At 43.5% G+C, this 22399-nt stretch overlaps 1 protein-coding gene across 2 annotated transcripts in view; it reads right to left on the bottom strand.

The window, feature by feature from the left end:
* Positions 1-22399, bottom strand: part of Rasgrp1 (RAS guanyl releasing protein 1) — a 75502-nt gene that overhangs the window by 47079 nt on the left and 6024 nt on the right. Inside the window, exons 1-2 of one of the 2 annotated variants that reach the window (XM_010624645.1) lie at positions 21954-21975; positions 18418-18602 (exon numbers count right to left, since the gene is read on the bottom strand). In XM_010624645.1, the coding sequence (XP_010622947.1) occupies positions 18418-18602; positions 21954-21973 (205 nt within the window). In that variant the 5' untranslated portion in view covers positions 21974-21975. Of the gene's footprint in view, positions 1-18417; positions 18603-21953; positions 21976-22399 lie in introns of those variants that run through there. The other variant, XM_010624644.1, reaches the window with a different exon arrangement.

Here is a 22399-nt window from a genome sequence, read left to right as displayed (position 1 = left end):
CTCATCAGAGAGTCCAGAGTTCTCTGTTCAAAACATACTGCTAGTTACTGTGGGGGCTGTGGACATAAGGAGAATCCTGTCCCCCAAAGCATCAAAAATCTACAGCCAATATGTCATGCAGAGCAGAAGATGACATGGGCCTGGCAGGAGGGACACACAAAACCCTAAGGCAGTGTAGAAGAAGAAAAAGCCAGATTTGACCAGAATTAGTGGCACAACCTTCATGTCCAGGATAGCATTTGAGGGGGACCTGGAAGGAAGGGGTTAGGTTTTGACTGAGTGAAACAAAGGTAAAGGTATCCTGAGAAGGGAAGAAATTTCTAGGTTTGGCAATGGCAGAGTTAAAAGTATATTTGGGCTAAAGGATGTGAAGGCCAGTTTGGCTGAGTTAAAAGCTCTTCCCCGCTTTTTATTAGCATATGTTTGTGACACATGACAAACACATTCATTGTGGGGAAGGGATATGACTGCATAGTGCATCTGGATATTTTTACTTCCCCTGCCCTTCTTCCCATCAGAAAGCTCTTATATTTAGGGAGAAAAGTGTGAGAAGACAGATCAGAGTCATAGTGCTGGGAAGCACATAAACTAGACCAAGGAGCTGCCCTTACTCTGATCTTTTCTTTAAAACTGCAAAAGCAGATGGCCCCCTGAGAGGGAGGCATCACTCTCTAGCCTGGCATTGTGCTGAAACAGACAGGCTGCTGTACTTGACAACCTGAGGTGGAAGACTCTTTCCAAGGTGGATGATTTCTCCAGAATCTTGACCCTTATTTCAACTTCTGCATGGGCAGAGCCACCACAGGAAGATGAGAGAGCATCAGAGGGTCCACGTGGGCCTGTGCGGCCATATTGAGGCCCCAGCAGAGAAGCACAACAAAGGCCTGCTTTTGCTGAACTTGACTCATTCTGTTGTCACTTAGGAAGCCAGACCACTTGCTGTTACTATTTCTCCTCCATTTGCTAATATTAGCATCTTAATTTTAGGTTCCTTCCTGTCCGTGTCTTTCTCTGCCTCCTTTAGAGGCCGAGGAAGCACACTGGAAAGACAACCCATGGTCACAGAGACGCAGCCACTCAAGGGCTCTCCACACTGGTGGCTGGGTGGCAGGATCCAGCATTTGCTGGTAGAAGAAACTCAGGTCCCCAAAAATGTGTAGGAAAGTTGGCGAGGATGGGGCTTTATGTGACTACAGCTCCAGCTTCACCTACTTGGCCAAGGAGGGTTAAAAAGTTATTTCACCTACAGTCCTTCACAGGCAGCACATCTGCCCGGATCCACAACGAGCAAATGCAGTGACCTCACAGCCTTGCAGCCAGTCCAGACAGGTTCAGGGCAGATGGTGAAGCTGGCAAGCAATCAGTGCTCCCCACATTTGGTATGTTTTTCCCTTTTCTCTTGTACCTTTCAGCACTATAAAATACCTGGTCACCTAGCAAACCACAGGAGAGTTGTGTGTCAGTCACCTGAGTCTCTGATATTCTTCAAGCACATCTGCGCGGTAACTGTGAGGGGAGATGACAATGAAAAAAAAATTCACAGCAGGTAAAATTTGGGGCTTTCATGAGTTGATTTTTTTTCTAACAGGGAGACCTTAATGATAATATTCTACTTATCCTGTGGAGAGTTTTGGGAGAACTGATGTTTTTTTCTTTCTGGATGAGGATGTCCAGTTTATACAGAAGTAAATGGATATATTAAAACTGACTGATGTTCAAGACCTCTCGAGTAGCTTAAAAATAAAACTCAAACCCCACAAAAATCCAAAAACAGAGTCTCAGGCCTTCCCTTAGAACAACTGCATCAAGGTAACCAAGGACGGAGCACAGAATTCCTATTTTGAAAAGCTCTTCAGGGATCTGACGACCAGTCAAGTTTTATGAGGCTGAGCCGGACCAGTTAGTGCACTTCTTGCTGTGGGGTAGGGTAAGTCCACAAACTACTAAATGATCCCATGACGATCTTTCCAATTTCAGAAATCAGTGGCAAGGTCTCTCAGCTGTTATCTGGGCTGGATGGACAACAGGCAGTTAGATAGGTGACCCTGCGCAACATCAGAGCCCTTGGTAGGGCGTGGCTAGTTCTAATTTGAAAACCACAAGTAGAATCCTATCAGAAATCAATTTGCTGTAAGGCAGACAGCCACAATCCAAGGTGATGCATCTGGGCCAGAGGAGTTTACTGTTATATATACATGCATAAATAAATGTTCTTTCTTGTCAGAGATATGTATTGCTATGAATTTCCTCCCATTCTGCAATTTCCCTTTGTGAGGGTGAGTCAAGAGTAGCTCACACTCAGGGGCAGTGCTGTGGTCTTTTCTGTGTTCCCCCTGAATGCCCAAGGTCTCTACATGCACTACTTGGAACTACAGTACTTTTCCAAGGCTGAGGCCCCCTTGTGACTCACAGATCCCAAGTAACTAAGTAACTCCTTAGTGCCATGGAGTGATATTCACTCACAGTTTAGTATTTGTCAAAGACCAAAGGAGATACCTTCTTCCCTTGCAGGGTACTTCACAAATTCTTGCCATCCCAGAATTTAGGCATCTTGCCTAGAAAAGCAAGTTTTTCATAATCTGTGAAGTGCTCTAAGGTGTAGAATCCAGGTGAAAGTTGACCTCATATCTTTTCATGTTATTCACAAGTCTGCCCTGTTTTCTAATACAATGCAAACAGCTCTTTTAATATTTTGCCCTGTGGTATAGCTGTTTACATGAAGAAAATAGTTCTAATACCCAATTTCCATTGTGGTTGGAGATGGAAATTCCTGCTTTTATGTTCCCTTTATAAATGGGAAAACCCAGTTCTCTCCCAAATTTAAGTCCTCTTATTCTCTGTATCCTCCCAGAGGTAAACGATGCGTATTAGCTCTGCTCTGCTTATCTGTGTTATCAAGACATTCACATGCTTCATGCTATCAAGACAAACAAGAAAGAAAAATCCACTTAGTTGTCTTTTCAGGTTTTAACATCAACATCCTTGACTTTATTTCTGTGTCATTTCTTAACTTTATATCACCTCTGTACTCTTTCTCTAGGATTTCCACTTTTAAACCAGAGACCCAGCTTGGACCTAATCACACTCTGGTACAGTATTTGGTCACATCTTGGCATGTCGGACATATATTTTGGGTGTCCAGCACATGAACATTCCTTCTCCAGATTCAACCACGTGATTCCAGAGAGGAATGATGAGTTTCTAACTGACACCACTCCTCTGGCCACACTTGGTTGTTTCAAACTGTAGTGACCTGGTCCAATTTGAACCAAAGTTCTTCCCTGACAATTTTTTCATTGAACTTGAGGGAAAAATATTAATCTTCTAAAGATAAGAGATGCAGGATACTAATGTGTTCCTTGTCCATGGAGGAAACAAATTCTCAGTAAAACAGAATGACTGGCTGACATGCAGAAGATATGTATTGGAGCAGAGGGAGAAAAGAGAGCTAGGGAGAGACAAGGAGAGACAGATGTGTGAAGAACGAACACATGGTACATCCCCTAATGGTGCCCTAATCCAGTGGTGGTGAACCCATGGCACGTGGGCTGCAGCAGGCTGTCTGCATCACTGAAAGCTCTAAAGGGTTTGCTGTCACTGCCCTACCTCCTAATTTCCAATGTTCCCAAAGCCTATAGGCATACCTACACCCTTCTGGGGCTTGAGCTAAGTGGAATTCTACACATTGACTTTAATAAGTTCCATAAAACAGCTCATGTTGGATTTCTGCCATTGTCTCGATCTTTATTTTGAGAAATGAAAGGAAAAAAACAACTTTTTGGGTCTTATTAACTGGATACCAAATTAATATATCTCACATTCATGTAAAAAATTAGATTATGATGCTAGTTTATAATGCTAGATTATGATGCTAGGCTTATCCATTGTAGGCTTGTTTTATTTATTTATTTATTTATTTTTGAGACAGGGTCTCACTATGTAGGTGAGACTGACCTGGAACTCACTATGTAGCCCAGGCTGGCCATGAACTCACAGCGATCCTCCTGCCTCAGCCTCCTGAGTGCTGGGATTCCAGGATGAGACTGACGGAACTCACTATGTAGCCCAGGCTGGCCATGAACTCACAGCGATCCTCCTGCCTCAGCCTCCTGAGTGCTGGGATTCCAGGGTGCACCACCATGCCCGGCACGCATATGTTTATCGTGACAATGTCCCAGTAATTTTTTTGACACAGCTATTCCAACCAGACATTTCCATCCTGTATCTCCATGACGTGAGTTTTGAGTCCTAAGTCAATGTATGTTATTAACCGTAGGATATGACACACTCATATCCAATAAGCCTACAGTGATAAAGATTGCTTGCCCTCTCTAAGTGTGTACTCTGCTGTATAATTACGATAACATTTCACATAGTCAAACTTCCTTCTTCACAGCCATTCAGGGAAATAATGTTTATTTGGAGAGAAAGTGATGCTCAGAAACATTAAGAAACTTACCAAGGACACAACATTTCTCCTTAGGAATGGAGTGCAGAATACGATAATCCCTTAACATGTAAAGTCCATTTCTACTGATGCAGATTATATTAACTTTTTGAGAAGATGCATCATTGGCTTGTATTAAATGTATGTCTACTAAGATATACCAGACTGTACTAGTATTTCTCATTAGAATTTCTTAGTATTTCTCTTAAGAGCAACAATCATTGCAAATGTCCCTCATCCAGAATATGAGCAATGTTTTTAACTTAAACATGATTCCTATGGAAGTCTTATTTGCCGAAGTTTAAAGTTCTACATTACTGATCTCCCTGAATTTTGATTGTCATCTATTGCACAGCATTCACAGCAATGCACCTAACAAACACACAGACGTGTTTTAAGTCTGATGAAAATATCCAAAGCCACTCATACATGGTTATCCCTAATGAATGGCATCTGTCCACGTTCATATGTATATGTGAGCTCCCTGAGTATCATTGCTAATCAGCTTTGAACCTGTCTGGATTTTTACGTAGCCTATGTCTGCCCATCTAACATTTGCTGAACACTTGCTTTCTGACTTCAGAATACAGCCTGTCAGTCAGCACCCACACACCTTCAGGTTTTACCATTATAGTATAGGCGAACCCAATTTCTATTTGCCTGAGAGCTATCCCACGCCCCCACCTGTGCACAGAGCAGCTATGTGTGCTAGGAAATTAACACCTTATAGAAGCATCCTGCAAGAACTGATGGAACTTGGTGCACACACACATTTCTCTTGGGTAGAGTGGTCCTCAGGGTGTCTCCCACCTTGACTCCCGGAGTGGGAACTCACTTGTTAATTAATGCACCCTTCATGAATTGCTTTCTCCCTACTACCCTGCCAGTTTCTCCTATGATCATCTTCCAAAGTATATTTTTATTCAAATTTTGGCCTCAGGGTCTGCTTCTGGGGAAATTCAAACCAAAACAACCTCATATAATTTCCACCTAAACTGAAAGAGCCCTGAAAATTTTTAACTGTTATTCATTTTGTAGAAGAGAAGGCTATAGTAAAACAATTTGCCTGAGGGCAACATTTGGTGAGTGACAGATCAACCTTAGAATCCAAAAACTACAGTGCTGTGGCCTCCTGTGGCCTCCTGCTGTGATCTTCCCTGTGTTGCTCAAGTCTGGCTGTGCCAAGGCCATGGCATTTCCATCATCAGAACTGGGTGTGTGTGGGAGGGGTGGGTGGGCAGGATTACATTCTCTCATTTGCCTAACTCCAACTCCTGCCTCTGACAGCAAAACTGAAGATTAAATCTCCAGTTTTCTTCCTCCCGTCCCTCCCTTCCCTGTTGTTCTTCCCTAAGGAAGGAAAATGAGATGATGTGACATGGAGTATAAGAAAGGTGCCCTGTTTTCATGATTTTCCTCTCCCCTCTTTGAAGCAGACATGGCCATTCCATTCCATTACCCAAGAAAATTATGCCAACAGCTTCCATGGCAATCCTGGAGGCATCATGATACCTGATTTCCAAATATACCATCAAAGTAAGTAAAACAGCATATCAGGGGCATAAAAACTGACACACAGACCAGAAGAACAGAACAAAGATCCCGGAAACAAACCCACATGACAGCCAACAGATTCTTAAGAAAGCCACCAAAAATACATAGTAGAGAAAGTGAGAAAGGATACACAAAGATAGGGAGAAAGGATACAAGGAAACTCAGTTTTTTGTCTTTTTACCTTTAAACTTGGGTGAGACCCCTGTTTAGCTCTGCACATAAGCATTTTAATCGCTCAGGGAGTAAATGCATTGCAAGGTTTACTGGCCCAAAATTTACCTAGCCTGTCTCCTCCCTCTTCAAGATTGAGGACAGCAAGATTAGGGTAACTAAAGGAAGTTTCAGGGGTTTCAGGGACCAGACTGACAGCTTTTACAATGTCCAGTTCTAGATCCCCTGGAGCAACACCTAGAAGTTTCCAAAACTATAGTCACCTCAGCTTCCAGGAAAAGCAGAGCCTCAAAGCCCACCCCTCCCCACTCCACTTCCTCCCAAGCACAGGCAATTAACCCATGGCAGGAACCAAGGCAGCGTTATTCCCAATGCAGAACAAAGTGTCTCTTCCAATCCATAAAGATCTCTCCAGAACTACAAACCAGCACTGACGTAATGATCAGCTGGACCCTGGCCCACCTCAGCTGACCCAGAAACCCCAGCCAGTTCTGCGAATAGCGCAGTCTGAACCTCTCCATCGGGGCAGTCCCTCTAGTCACTCATGCTGGAATCCTTTCCTATTCTTTCTTACTTTCTAACTCTTTCTAATAAATCTGCCCATGCCTCACACTGATGGGTCCTGAAATTTTCTTTCTCGGTGGATTGAGTTGAGGTCACCATATCATCTTTGTGGGATTTCCTCAAACCCCAACTGGTGACAAAAATGGCAACTTATTCAACAAAGGGAAAACTGTATATTCACAGGTGTAAGATGGAAACTTGAGCTCTATCTTTCACCCTATGCAAAAAAACACAAAATGGATCAAAGGCTAATGTAAGAACTGAAATTCTGAAACTACTAGAAGAAAACCTAGGGGAAATACTTCACAACACTGATATTGCCAATGATTTTCTGGATAGGATCCCCAAAATGCAGGAAATAAAGCAAAAATTGACAAATAGGATTATATCAAACTGAAAAGCAAAGGAAAACCATCAACAGAATGAAAAGGTGACCTACAGAAATGGAGAAAATGCTTGCCAACTCTTCATTTGACAAAACATTAACACCCAGAACTCAAAATACTCAACAAAAAAATAACCCAACTTAAAAATAGGCAAATGATCTGAACAGACACTTCCCAAAAGAAGTACTAATAGTCAATAATAGATGAATTCTCAAATGAACATATGAACTCTCAAAATCATTAGCCACCAGGAAAATGCAAATCAAAACTACAATGAGATACTATCTCATCTCAGAATGGCTATTATCCAAAACAACAACAACAACAAAAAAAACCCAAAAATAAATGCTAGTGAAGATGTGGAGGAAAAGGAATTCTTACCCACTACTGATAGGAATGTAAATTAGTAGTTATAACAAAGAAGAGAATGAAGTTTCCTCAAAAATCTAAAAATAGATTTACTATATAATCCAGCTATCCTACTTTTGAATATATATTCAAGAAAAAGAAATCAGCATACTAAAGAGATACCCACATGCCCATGTTTATTGTGGCACTATTTATAATAGGCAAGATAAGAAATAGCTTAAGCTAAAGATGGTGAACCCATAGCACATGTGCCATCACTGGCTGTTTCTTATCACTGAAAGCCCTAAAAGATTCTCCATCACTGGCCTAAGCCATCAGCAGATGGATGGCTAAAGAAAATGTGGTATGTATACACAAGGAATATTATTTAGCCATGAAGAAGAGTGAAATTTGGTTGTTTGCAGCAAAGTAGATGAAAGTGGAAAGGTTAAGTCTGAAATACCAGATACAGAAGTTCTGCATGTTCACGCACACATTGGATCCCAAAGAACATGGATCTGAAAATAGAATAGCAATTGAGTTTGTGAAGAGAGAGAGAGAGAGAGAGAGAGAGAGAGTGTGTGTGTGTGTGTGTGTGTGTGTGTGAGAGAGAGAGAGAGAGAGAGAGAGAGAAAGAGAGAGAGAAGATGGACAAAGGAAGGCTGGACTTGATCAGTGTATGACATATGTAGGTATGAAAATACACTCAATTCTCAAATGAATATGTATAATACACATTACAAAACTAAAAGATTTTAAAAAGATGAAACAAAGACAACAGTGAGTGATACTATGTATCATCCAATATAGAACTAATGCCCAAATTTGCAAATATATATAGTTATATATACTAAGACTAATGTAAACATACATAACACACATAGTTTTTAGAAGTAAGGGTCTCACACTATGAATGGCCTTTTAATCCAGTAAGCCCACCTGCAACTTTTCTGCTGTGCAATTCTGACTTTCTCAGTCAATTGGAGCTAAGTCCATCTCAGGTTGATGCTGGCTATAGCTGACAAGCTATTTCACTGTCTGGTCTGGTCTGGCCTGGCCTGCCGGGGGCTGGAGGTAATGATGACTACTGTGGCAGGTTTGGATGGAGTCAGCCTGAAAGTCATGGTGAGAAGGAAGGGAAGGAAGCATGGAGAAGCCGCTATGCGTATGGTATTAAATAAATGAACGCAAAGTGTACCAACATGACAAGCTGCTCGTGGGACTTAAGGATGTTCTCTGGATGGCAACTACATTCTAACATGACAAATTCAAGTGTGATAACTGGGGATTTCTTATGCCCTAGGTTCCCCTATAACATGGAGCTGTTCACAAGATTACAAAAGCAAGTCCTAGACCAGTGAGGTGAACCTTTCAGAGCTGTCCATGATACAAACAGCCTGCTGCAGCACGCGTGTTATGACACACCACTGTTCCAGGCCACGGTTCAGACAGGACTGAGACTTTCCTCTATCCCTAGCTGCCTCGTCTGCCACTGTATTACTACTCTGGTTATTTCATTCTCCCCTTTAGGATACAACTCTCCATCTTCACTGTTCTTTTGACCTGGAAGTCCCGGCTCCTTTTGTCTATTTCAATTAGTCCCCAGTGTCCCTTCACTTCAGTCTCTGTCCTGGCAGCTGCTTTTGCTTGCAGATGGTAGGAAGAGGCTCAGCAATCTCCCAGGACCCTTGATCACACTGTGGGAAAACCAAAGGAGACAGTACCATCCCCTTCGCCGCTGACCACCACTCCCCGTCCCTGCAGGAGAACCATGGGTGTGCACGTGTCTCACCCAGCTGCTATTACAGATGCTCTTAGAAACTTAATGATGACAAAAGACTTTGTTTCTGAAAGTTCTGACAAAATTCACCTTGCTTTCACTACACATCACACACACACACACACACAAAGAAAGCTAAAAAACTTTCCATTCTGCACATTTTTTTGTTTGTTTCCTTCATTATTACGACTACTGTAATCTACCGTAGTTAGTGTAATATTCATTGGGAAAGAACTAAGTACTCTTCTTGTAATACCTTTCATTCTCCATTCAGCATCATTTTAGTTGCTAAGAAACCTTCAATTTTATATGTCGTATTTGAAGGAATTATGCCAGAATTACTTTTTTAAATCCATCTTAGGATAGAATAGCACACCTCTTTTTAAACTCTAATGTTGACTTCAAGATCATAATTTTTAAAATGTGAATTATGGAAAGCAAAATTACAGTGATTCTATCATGAAAAAGTCAATATAATTATAGTACATGTAAATATCCACACAAGTCAATCTAGATACACCAAAGTATGTTGATCATGGTAATCTTGCTGGGGGTGACAGAACCGATGACTGTAAATTTCTTTCTTGTGTTAGTCTGTATTTCCTAAAGTTTTTTCAATAGTGAACATGCATGATTTTTAAAATTTATTGATTTTTTAAAGTTTATATTATTAAAGTTTAAAAAGTAGGAGAGTTGAGTTAAAAACAGTTTTTTTACATTAAGAATTTAAAAACAATTTGATAATATATGTAAAATATTAATACAAATGCTGTGCTTCTCGTAGTAATTATTCAAAGTTTAGCTATTACTAAAATAATATTTTAAATATTTTAAAAGTATAGGTAAGTGGTTGATTCTATGTTATGTGTATCTTACCACAATGAAAAAAAAAAGGTCTATGTAAGAATAATATAGACTGAGTCTACATTAATAATTGGGAAATGGATTTAAATTTCATTAGGTTTCTATGTCTCCAACCTAAGGATACTGGATTTCTAAGCAATCAAAAGCACTTTCTTTAAATATATAAATTCCAAGGGAGTTTCAAGTTATTCATTATCACAACAGAGACATCATTCTTTCTCCCAGAGAATTTAAGATTCAGAACTCATTTGACAGTATCATAATGAGGGGAAACTAAGGCTCTGGTCACAAAGTGACCTGTGCAAGCACTTTGCTCTGAAGCCAAGCCACGTTTCAGAAATAAAAACAAAGGTCTCCTTTAGTGAGCGCCATAACTTACATTTTACTGATCATCTACAATTGGGTATGATATGGAATTACACACTGATTCTTTAAAAATCTGACTAAAATGCCAATGAGATTATTTACCAAATCTTTGGAATACAGATTTTTAAAGCTTAGAATAAAAGATAAAAGAAGCAGGCATTTTTTATTTTTTTCTGAGACAAGTTCTCACTATGTAGTTGAGGCTGGCCTTGAAATCACTTTGTAACCCAAATTGGCCTCAAACTCATAGTGACCCACCTGCCTCAGCCTCTTAACTGCTGGGATTACAGGTGTGGGCCATCCCACCCTAACAAAGACAAATTTAACTACACAAAAATGTACAATTTCTATAAATTATAATACTCAAACCAACATAAAATGAAAATATGAAAGAATGCTTGTAGAAAAGTAATATTCAAAGAGTTAACAGCTCCTTTGCTTTTTTGGTAACAGGAATAGCACTCAGGTCCTTGTGCTTATGAGGCAAGTGGCAGAACCACTGAGCTAAATCCCTGGCCCGAGTTAACAGCTTTTTAACATAAAGAGCTTTTGCAAATTTCTAATAATAAAGCACATTAAGCAAATGATAAATAGGCAAGGGAAAGGAACAGACAGTTCATAAAACTGGAAAAACAGCACAAAAACTTGTAAAACACGCCCAATAAAAGTTTCGTTGTATAAAATCAACAGCATCTGTAATGATAGAGTGGCAATAAAAGCAAATGATTAAACAGCCAAAATCAGAAACAGAGACACGAAATATAATGCAGAAAAATGGAAGTCCACAAAACGAAGATTTGGTTGGTCAGAAAAAAGAAGTGATTGAAAGGCTGGGGATTTAGCACAGTGGTTGTGCAACCTGCCTCGCAAACACAAATTCCCGAGGTCGATCCCCAGTACCACAAAATAAATTAATAAATAAATAAAAGCTAAAAACAAAACAAAATAAAACAAGAAGAAGTGATTTAACCCTGGAAAATATTTAGAGGTGAATAAAAAACAAAAACATAACTTCCATTCCATAATCCGAATCTCTCCATTTTAGTGTTTCATTAGTCCTCCTTTAAGAAAACTTTTTCAGGCTTAGTGATGTTTGATTTCCTTATCTTCTAAAGTATACTGTTTCGCTCTGGGGAGCTTGTTTTATAAGATATGTACACGGAAGGAGCAAAGCAACGGCATGATGATTGCTTTCTCCAAATCAGCTGACATAAAAGAACAGGCATCATGTCATGCTCCCTTCCCAAGTAAACACTTCGCTTTGTAAACACCTGTGTACCTGGAAGACAGTGCTTCGCTGGAAGGTGCCTAACAGGCTTTCCGGGCTGGGATTGCAGAGGAGGCTATGGTCATAGCATCTGTCATTTCCAAGGTGTCAACACTCCCAACATAGACAACATCAAGCTAACTAGCAACAGTGCACAGAGCTGAGGGTGTACATGGCTGCCCAGTGTCACACGGCATTTGTACCACACAGGTATAACAGATGACCCCAAAACACAGGCAGTAGTAAAATGTGGTAATGTGTTAAGAAGGATAGCTTGTGAACTCTTCACACCTTTTTTAAGTGTATGTAATTTAATTTTAAATGATTGCTGTGTTTAACCGCTGGCATGCAAAATCCCTGAAAATTTAACATTCTGCTCTTATGAGCTAGTGTGGAAAAATCCAGGAAACTATGGCTAGGCGATAATGCAATTATTTTTTTCATATTTTTACATCCCTATAAGAAAGAAGATAAACCATATACCTAAACATGCTGTATGTCTTCAGTACACAGCCAATTGTTTTGCCCTCTGGTCTTGTGGCTCTTCCACTCATAGTGACTATGTAGTCTGCAGGACCCAGAGCCACTGAACATGGAGACCTCTCATCCAAAACTGATTATGAGTTTTCATTCTGAGATAGCATAAAGCCAAGTGTGGGGCCCTTGGCACCTTCCCAGTTGGTGTGCCCACAAAGCTGGCCACCCTATGCTCCCGTTCTTGCCCTCTACTCTTCTTCTCAGCCGCACTAGAGCAACCCCAGCTGGGGCAGCCCAAACTCGCAGCCACTGCAGTTTGACTGCAGTGAGCCTGCTCTGGGCAGAAGAGAGCAGGCTCCAAAGTCAGGAGGTCGGCCTGGGTGGGGCCACCCCTTGAGATGGCCTTCTCCAGGAGTCCGAGGGTCTGGTCACTGTTGTCTTTGTCAATTAGGAGGACTGCGTTTGCATTCATACCATTTTCCTAATGTTTTTTCATCATGGACTTAATAACCTTCAGATCACCTTTAAAACTTTGGGGCCAAGTGAAACATTAGATTCAGGGGATGTTTGACTCCTGTCCTTCATAGAAGCTACCACTTGCAAGGAAGCAACCCCGTGGGCTGATGTAATTACAGTGCAAGCCCTCACTGCACCATTAAATGGGTCTCAGTGTTGCAGAGGAAGAAATGGGCACTTAGGAAAGTCGCCTTTGAGTGTAATGACTCAATTTGCAGGCAATAATAGATACCCACTTTCTGTTTATTTCCATGGCTAAGAGACTGACAGGTTGTAAGGTTTGTAAAGAATTTACTTCCATTGAGATGAGACAGAAATGCAGGGAAATCCTACTGCAGGGCTCCCGGGGTTCAAACCTGCTCACAGGCTGCGCCTCTCTCTCCTTAGGGCTCGACACACTGCTATGCACATCCCTAAGAGGCTGGCTCCCCATAAGCTTTTCTTGTTCAAAACTTGAAAGACCTATCTGTTCCACTGCTTCTCCAGACTGTTGGGCTCTTCATGTTTTCCTAGAAAGCCTGAGAAAATGCTCTGGGATGTCCAGGAAGCAAGTGGGCTCGGGGACAGTTCATATGGGTCACTGCCACTGCCACCAAAACCTAGTAACAACTGCAAGCCGAAAGAAAACCTCGGGTTTGAGCTCCAATAATCTTGATGTTTAACACACTCACTCGATGTTTATTCCTCACTTTGGAGCTGGAGAATTTCTGCCATGATGCAAAGAATGTGAGTCTCAAAGCACACTGATCCAGGCTGAAATCTCAGCAGCTCATCCACCAACAAGCTGCACCACTTCCCATCACCACTTACGGTCCTTCTGTTAAATTCCACGTTACTTAAAAGAACAAGATAACATCCACCTCAAAGAGCTGCAAGGCAGATTAAGTGGGTCAAGTCAAATAAGCGCTCAGAAGCTTACAAAGCCCACAGCACTTAAGTATACACCACTGTCTGTTCTTTGCCTCGCTGGATGGCTCTACTGAAGGAAACGGCTCAGTGTTCCAGGGACACCATCCACCTTGCACATGAGTGTTTTTAAGACGACTCTGTCCTCCACTGCAGAGGGAGGCCTGCTCTAAGCAGAGCCACAAGGAAGCATGCAGAAGAGTGACAGGGATTCCCAACCTCTTGCACTCTCTGGCCTGCCAATCACTGTAACTCAAGCTCAGAAGAGAGTAGATGCACTAGCCTGTGAAAGACACGGCGAAGAGCCCCTCAGAAAAAGCCCCATCCTGGCCCTACAATGCCAGTTCACTCCAGAGGGCTAACAATAGCCAGGCCTGGGAGTTTCACTGCCACCCAAAAGCCTGAGGAGAGGCGGCCCTAGGACCATGTAGAAACTTGTGGCCATGACTCCAGAGGCTGGGGCTTCCACTAAGAAGATTTCTGAGACAGATGAGATCTTCCTCAGGGAGAAGCCCCAGGTCCCTTCCCGGATACTACGCTGGCTGGGACTGTCCAGGCCTTGGATCTAAAGGCCCACTGGTGCCATGGCTCTTATCTACTGGACTGGTGCTCCTGTTCCCCGAGGGCATGCTGCTTTGGTACACACACTCGGAGCTGCAGGGTGCTGAGAATCTTTCCTCTGCCATGGAGGGAACTGTGGCCTCATTGTGTCTGTGTACCATCTCTGGCTCTGATTTTAAAGACAAGTATATGGTTTTACCTTTAAAAGTGTCAAAATGGTTAACATCTAACTGCTGCACAGGAGGGAAAAGACATTTATTACTTTGCGGTATTTGTTTGGGGGCTCTTTGGGTAGCATAAGTAACAAAGCACATAGTAATTCATAATTAATGCTTTGCTGACACCTGATGGTATGGAGATGGGTCCAATAAACGTTCCTCACACTGAGGGCAGATTACTTCCTAATCATAGAGACTAGGTCCGCCCTGAGGGCATGCAGGTCTCCTCTGTCACAGCAGACAGATCCAAGCTGCCCTAGCTTGGGTGGCAAATGGTTGCTGGGAGCAGGGGAAGGAGAATGAGAGTAATGAGTTTTCCATTTTTTTTTTTTCCTAAGACTATGGGCAAGAGGCAGGTTGTGTCAATTCTCACATTCTAGATTTATTTTTCCTGTTTATCCAAGAAAGATAACAATGCCTGACCTATTTCGGAGTTATTTTGAGGATAAAATAAAGTCAATGCATATGGAACTCCAAAAATAAGTAAATAAACAACACTCCACAAACAAAGACACTAGGACACATTTCTCTTCTCCCTCTCAGGTAAGACAAAACCTTCAGTTTCCTCCACACCTGGCCCTCATTTCTGGGGCACAAGTGCAGATTCCTTTTCCGGATGCTATCAGAAGTTGCCCTAGCTTGAAGGGGGCAAGGAGAAAGCTTTATAAATCTGGATATGTGAAGCCTTCCACTCAGCCCGCCCATGCCGGCAGCCCGTTTTCAAAGTGAAAAACAATTTTCAAAGCCGTGATGATCTCATAGGTCTTTCTGCTTCTGAAGCAGATGGTGTGATTCACATACATTTGACATAAAGGCACCGGCTGGGATGATTGGCCTCGTTATGCTCAGCTGACATATGGATTAACCAGCGGTGATAGGCTGTGGAGGTCAAGTGTGACCTCAGACTAACACAGAAGGTAGGAGTGGGCTGTTTCACTGCAGTGAACTGTGACTCAGGGCTCTATGCTTCTAGTCACTGTCCTGTAACTTTCAACGAGACATGGGGGTCTGCTGGAGGCCTTGAAAGGTACCCTTAATTTGTGTGTGCAGGCTACCCATCCTTAAAAGCATTATAATGTATCCTTCCTCTGAGAACAGCGTGGGTAACAATTAATGACTCATAATACCAAAGAGATAGCAGCCATCAGTAAATGCTTCTGAATACCTGCCAAGCTCTGAGGACTATTAGGACTACTACCTAGAGATATCGGTAAAAGGCAAAACTCAGTTTCTAGAGGATCTGTCCATTGCTTTTCCCCTTCAAGCCAACCGTCTGCCCTCTCCAGCCCTGTCCGACAGACTTTCTGTGATTACTGAAATATTCTCTATTCACCTTGTCTAGCAATAGCTGCCACTTGTAAGGTACTTGCAGCTGTGAGTCTGGAGGCTGGGACCTAAACTTTACATTCGCTTCGACTGACCGAACTGTATGTGACAACAGCCACACGTGGCTAAGTGGCTGCTGTGTTTGACAGCACAGCCCTGGCCAAGGAAACCTGTTCCAAGCACCTGCGTGATGGTGACATCAGGAAGGCAGTAGAGAGTAAGTTAACTAATGGATCAGCCACTCTTTATCTTCCCAACAGCTCTTTTTGTAGCTCAAGCTAAAGTTCCCAGTCCCCTGATACACGCAGTATGACAAAAATAAATGCTGAATGCTTGAAAGAAAATTTTTTTTAAATTTTATTATAGTAAAAAACACCTTTCTATTAATCATCCTCAAAAGACTCCCTCTTGCTTTGGACACATTTCTCTCATCACTCTTGCCACTTTCTGAAGTAGTTCTAGAAGTCGTCTTTTGTGTCCGTAGTCGCACTGTCCTTGCTGCCTTGATGTCCTGAATCAACTCAAAACATTTACCTTGCATGGTCATCTTGGTGTCAAGAAAGCACCAGCGGCCACATGGTGCCAGATCAGCAGAGCAAGGCGGACGATGACACACTGTGACACTCGACAAGCCTGCCTTCCCACTGGACGGCACTCCTCAGCAGCATTCACTATAGTTTTGATCACACCTCATAAAGACATCCATGACAGAGGTTTCCAGAATCACTTCACAGAGTGACAAGAAGGATCGGGTATGTTCAAAATGGGGGTGGGGGTATCTGGGAGAAGGACTTTAGAACTGGTCAGGTACTTTGGAGGTTGGTGTCACAAGGATTTGAAGGTTAGGAAAATAGTCCTGAGCTCAGCTGGTCATTGAACGACTGACACCGGAGCGAAAAAGTATGAAAAATACATGATCATCCCCATTTGCTCACTTGTGAAACAGAAAATAAAAACCTTACCCATGGAATAGTCACCGTGCTCTGCTAAGGACCACAGAGTAAATGTTAGTACCAAGAGGCGCAAGGATGTGACACAGCACATCTGAGTAACAGCTCCCAATCAGCTGCCTTCAGCCTGGCTCGTTCACTCTCACGTTTTCCCTTTCTTCCCCTCTCCCTCTCCCTCTTTTGTCTCCTTGTGTCACTAAATTGCAAAGGCTGGGCTCACATTTGTGATCCTCCTGCCTCAACCTCCCAGACTGCTCGGATTACAGGCATTTACCACCATGCCCGATGCCACTGTCTTCTATTTACCTCCTTGTGTGTATGTTTTCTAAGAAGACTGTTTTGAGAGGCAAAGTCATTCACTCTTCTCCCAAATCCTAAACTGGAAGGTCACAGTGTTGTTAAAGAGAAATTAAATTAATCCAGCGATACAATTCCCCCCTCTTACTTCAAAGTCTACAACAAACAGCCCTTTAAGGCAATGATTCTCAAAAGTAGCATATTTGGAGTAGCTGCATTAGCTCTACCTGGGAACTTGGCAGAAATGCAAATTCTTGGGTCCCTCCCTGCCCCAGAAGTACTAGAGTAGAAACTTTGCAGGTAGGGCCTGGCCATTTGCATTACTAAAACAAAAACAAAACTCCACAGGATTCTGATGCAGTAATGTTCAAGAACCTCAGCTTGAAGCCACTGTCAAAACAGCTGAAATGATGTGATGTTGTACTAAACAAGTAATCCTAAAATGTCAAAGTCTTTTCCAATTCTATAAATAAAGTCTGGCCCAGCACTAGCCCTGCCCGGCCAACAGCACCTCATTCTGTGATCTAATACATCTTGCGCTACCCAGCATCTGATCAAGCTGTCCCTCTGCTCTCTGGGAGGTGCCCAGGGCTGGGGCAGGCTGGGGCTCCTGGGCTGAGCCACACACTTCTGCTTCCCAGTGTGAGATGAAGAAACAGAAAAGGGGACACACAGGAGGGCACAATCTTCAAAGTCCCAGATTTCACTGAAGTCCATCAAGTTCAACCATTCCTTTCTTGGAATAGAACAAATACTAAGTTCTTCCCAATCTCTGTTTCACAAATTAAAAATAAACCTTTTCAGACAGCTGCTCATTGGCTGCACTAAGCCATGCACCCTGCAAGGTGATTACAGGTGCTGACCAAGGGCAGCATTTGGATAATTCATTTCCAACGCACAGACAGGCGTGCATGCTCCTCTCCCAGCTCCTTGACCCTGCAGTGCCATGCTTATTAACCAAAATCTTCTAGTCATAAGCAACTACAATTCCAGATGGGAAGGCGAATTATGGAGAACCGTTTGTCCAAAGATGCAAAGGCTCTCAAATTTCTGTTCAAAGACAGTGCTTGCTCGCAGACCACAGACTGAATCTGCCTGAGAACGCACGAACACAAAAAGTGTCAGACAAGCAGGTGCACGATATTGTTTCATGATCTTTTCTATTCCCCGCCTAAGAAAAATGGAAATGTAAACTTTGCTCAGTAACTTTTCTCACTTTAAACTGCTCCTCTCGTCACGACCGATGACACCCACACAGTCATGTGCCATAGGCACTGAAAACTGTCTCCAGCATTTCAAAGGCTCAAAAGCTACTTTTAAAGCCGAAATACAATCTAATTGCTACTCTATAAAGCTCTTTTTAAGGTAAGAACAAAGTGAGAGAGGATTTCTATGCATGTGGGCAGCAGGCCAACTCACCAAAAGACTGAATGCAGCTGTCGATGAGGTCGTCCAGGCTGGCTCCTTTGGCTAAGGGTCCCAGGGGCACCATCATTCGGAACTGGGTGATCTGGGCCAGGCTGGGATGGGAAAGGAAGGGGCTGCTGGCTGGTTTTGCCTCTAGTCTTGTTTTAGGGGCAGCTCTGGAGCCATGGTAAGGTTTCCTGGGGAAAAAAAGAGAAGGCAGTGAGGGCAGGCAGAGTAGCTAGGGACAAACTGGTAGCTCAGAGCTCTGGTGGCTGATTGGAGGGAAAAGGAGTGGAGATAAGACAATTAATGCCACGAGCAGGACTGATAGAAACCCTAGCCCTCCCACTTGGCGAATGCAGGGAACGGACTGGTTGGCTGTTAAAGAGACATCTCCCCAGCTAATAACAGGTGAGATTTCTGGACTGCAACCAGGGCTCTTAATTCCCAGTGCGAGGATGGCTCTGTCCTGCTGTCTCCCAGTTCCTCCAAGGGATAGGCAGAGGCAGGACTGTACCCTGGCAGAAACGACTCTGATGACCTGGGGAGGGGGTTTAAGTCAAAGTCTGAAGGCTGTGCAGGGAGTGAGAAGTTAGGGTGGTGGTGTTTAGATGTGAAGTTGGCTCTGCCTTTCCTCCAAAGCTTGGTTGGATTAAGAAACTTTCATTATTAATAACATAGGTAATCATATGATCATTTTTATCACTAGATATTATTTCAGGGAGTACTTACCTGGGTCATTAACAGTTAAAAATGAAAGCTAAGCTATGAGAGGTAAACTGTGAAGGGTAAAACTTAGATCTGGATATGGCTTAGGAGTTCAACATATCTTCCTGTATTCACACTTGGCTTTATGTGTGTGACTTGTTAAGAGTCATTTGGCAGGTGATTTAGGAAAGTGAAGTATTTTATTTTCCTATTCAAAAACACACAGATCCATACTTTAAGACTTAACAGTGATGGCGCTGCAGCTGGTAACATCTGGGCATATAGTTAATTCTCTCTCTACTGTCGCTTGGGTTACTTCATAGAAATACAACCCAGGTTTAAAATCTGAGCTACTCCCCACATTATAAAAAGCACAAAATGGCCTGGATTAATAAAAGCTTTCTCTGAGTAATATAAGCTTTCTTCCTCCACTGCGTGACCAAGGGGACCACAGTGAGAGTGTCTAGGAGAATACATAGTAAACTATGCAACACACTCGTGTAAACTATAAAGCATGTTAGCTGCTACTGTAGAGAGGTGATCTAGAAGGTCCTTACTATAAAAAACCTAGCTGGGGGATCAGACTGAAATAATGAAATGGCAACCATATAACTCTTAAATAAGTGTCCTGTGAGCATTAAGAGGAGTAAGTAACGTTCTCAGAGGAAGGAAAAGCAATTTCAGGGGCAGGGTGGTTTGGAAGAACTTCTCTGACAAGATAAGATCTCACCCAGATAGAGCTGAAGGCAGCTTAGATCAAATAAAATGCAGGCACACCTGGGTGTGGGGGAACCAACCTGATAAAGGACCATTCTCTGAGCATGGGCCATTCAGAACATGTCCAAGCTCCTCTGAGAAAGGACCCCAGGGGTCTGCAGGGCCGAGGAATGGAATCACCCCCGGGTTCCCGGGTATCTGTTAACTGAAGGGACTGACTCCTAAGAGATCAAGTTGGTGCTACAGGCCTCAACTAAGTCTGTGGCTACTACTGATTATTACCCATGCCCTGAAATAGCCTCAGACCTGAGGAAAAAAATGATAATCTTCAAATAAAAAAATAACACACACCATGAATTGAAAATCTACGTAGTGAAGGCAGTGCGCTGGGGATTTACATTGTTTCTGAAGCCTACAGTCTAGAAAGATGTTATCTCCATCACGTGATGCTGAAGCCTAGTCCAAAAGAAGCTAAATGACACAACCAAGGCCCCATGACTCATACGTGCTAGATCTGGGATTTGTACCCGGCACCTCCCTGGCTTGATGCATTTAATAAATATTTACTGTGATCAGAACTGTGCACCTCGTACTACGTGACAAGTGGCAAGCAGATTGTCAGAGAGAGGCTGACAAAACTAACTTAATGTAGGACTGAAGTCAAATCTTTCAAAAGCACAGCTGCTACCATTGAGGCTGAATCTCACCTCTGCCACAGGTCCCAGGAACCATCCCCGAAATGCCAGGGCTGGATGGGCTCTTCATGGTCTTTTTCCAAACCCATTATCTACAGCTGTGGAGGGGCCAGGCCTGGAAGCCAACGTCCCTGGGCCACTGGTGCAGAGAATGCCATAGGTGGCCTTCTTTGCCCCTGCCACACTTCCAAGATGGGCTCCCTTCCGCTCCTGCAAACACTGACAGCTCTAAGCCCAGTCCAGCAGTGACATCATTCAGCTTCTGCCTCAGCTGCTGCCACTGCACCAAAGGCAGAGAAAGAGAAAGACAAAAATTCCTCCCTGCGCGGTAAAAGTCTCTTTTTCTGCTCAGGCCTTCCACAGGATTTCTGTCTGGACCCTGGAGAAGAGGCAAGGGCACCTAGGGGCTGTCTGTACAGACAGAGCTCTTCCCACTGGGGCTGGGCAGTATGTGGAGGGCCAAAGAAAATTCTATTTTCTCTTTCTGTTGGCGGCTTTAACATTTGGGCCTCCTGAGCTCACCCCGTTCTCTAGTTTTAGTGACACATGCTAGTGCTAGCAGCAAAGGAAAGCACTTTGGTTGATGCAGCAATTTTCAGATGTTGGTGCTTTTACCAGAATCAGGAGGGGCAAGTGATGGATTCGGGAATAAAGAAAGATCTAGAAGAAAACACCTCAAGCAGAAGGACAAAGAGGATGAGAGATGGGACCTGGGAAATATGGAAACGCCAGAGGGCTTGAACATCAGGAACCAGGAGGAAGAGAAAATAGTAAAAACCGACTGCACCCTAACTATCTGGGAAGATCCAATGATTATGTGCCCCATAAACAGAAACTCAGTTCTTGCACTGTCCTGACTGGCTGGCTGCCTAGGGGAGAATCCTCAAGTCTCCCAACTGTACTGATGAAATAGTGGTAGACAAAGATTCACAAAATGCTTTCGTTATAAGCAGTTTTAGAAACATTTTAACAATCCACAGAATAAACAGCCTCTAATTCTGCAAAGGTGTATTTTTAAAAGACTAGCCAAATGTTTCCCGCTTCACTTGTGAATTAAAAAAACAAAAACAAAAACAAAAAAAAACTCCAACAACAAAAATCCCTGCGAAAAACCAATGAATTTGAAGGTGTTTTACTGAGCCTAAAAGAGCCCAAAGCCCCCCAGGGCTCGCTGAAGGAAGCTGTCAAAACCGTGAACCGGCTGCTGAACCGGCTTCCGCGCAGCAGGGACAGCCTCTCCAGGCACAGGCAAACATGTCTCAGCGGGGACTGGGCTTGGAGGAGGAAGTGATTGATCATCTTGATCATCGGAGGGTCAGAACCCCAACGTGTACTGGTTAGGGCTCAGGAGAAGCAGATTTCCTTCACTTCTGCTCTTTCCTCCCCACAAAAGAGCCTCAATTTAATTGCCCGACCTCCTCCGCCCACCTCAGGGCCCGGTACAGCATCCGTCCTCGGGGGATGACCCGGCACACGGGAGTCATAAGTCCAGCAGTCCACCAGCACAGAGCCCCGAGGCCTGCGGACCGCTGCACGGGCTGGTCGCCCGCAATTACACGGAGTCCGCGCGAGAGGAGCTGCGAGGGGCAGGTCAGGCCGGCCCCACACCAAGAGGCGTCGGGGGCCAGTCGTCTGCTAAGTGCGGGTGGACGCTTAAGTATGATGCCTTTCTCCAACCAAGAGTCCTTTCGCTCGTCCTTCATACATCACTGCAGGAATCCCCCTAAGCATCTCTAGAACCGCGGGGTGGCGGCGCTGAGAGGAGAGAAGGGAGAGAAGAGAGAGCGGGGGCTCCACAGAGGGCCGGCCCGGGGTTCTGAAACTTCTCCCGTTCAGGGCCGACGCGCTCCGGACGGGGTCCGAGGCCGCCAGGG

Source organism: Fukomys damarensis, unplaced genomic scaffold, assembly GCF_012274545.1.
Source record: "Fukomys damarensis isolate Sample0158 unplaced genomic scaffold, DMR_v1.0_HiC HiC_scaffold_17, whole genome shotgun sequence".
Lineage (NCBI taxonomy): Eukaryota > Metazoa > Chordata > Mammalia > Rodentia > Bathyergidae > Fukomys > Fukomys damarensis.
The sequence above is the reverse complement of the archived record's forward strand: the minus strand, read 5'-3'. Positions and strand labels throughout refer to the sequence as shown.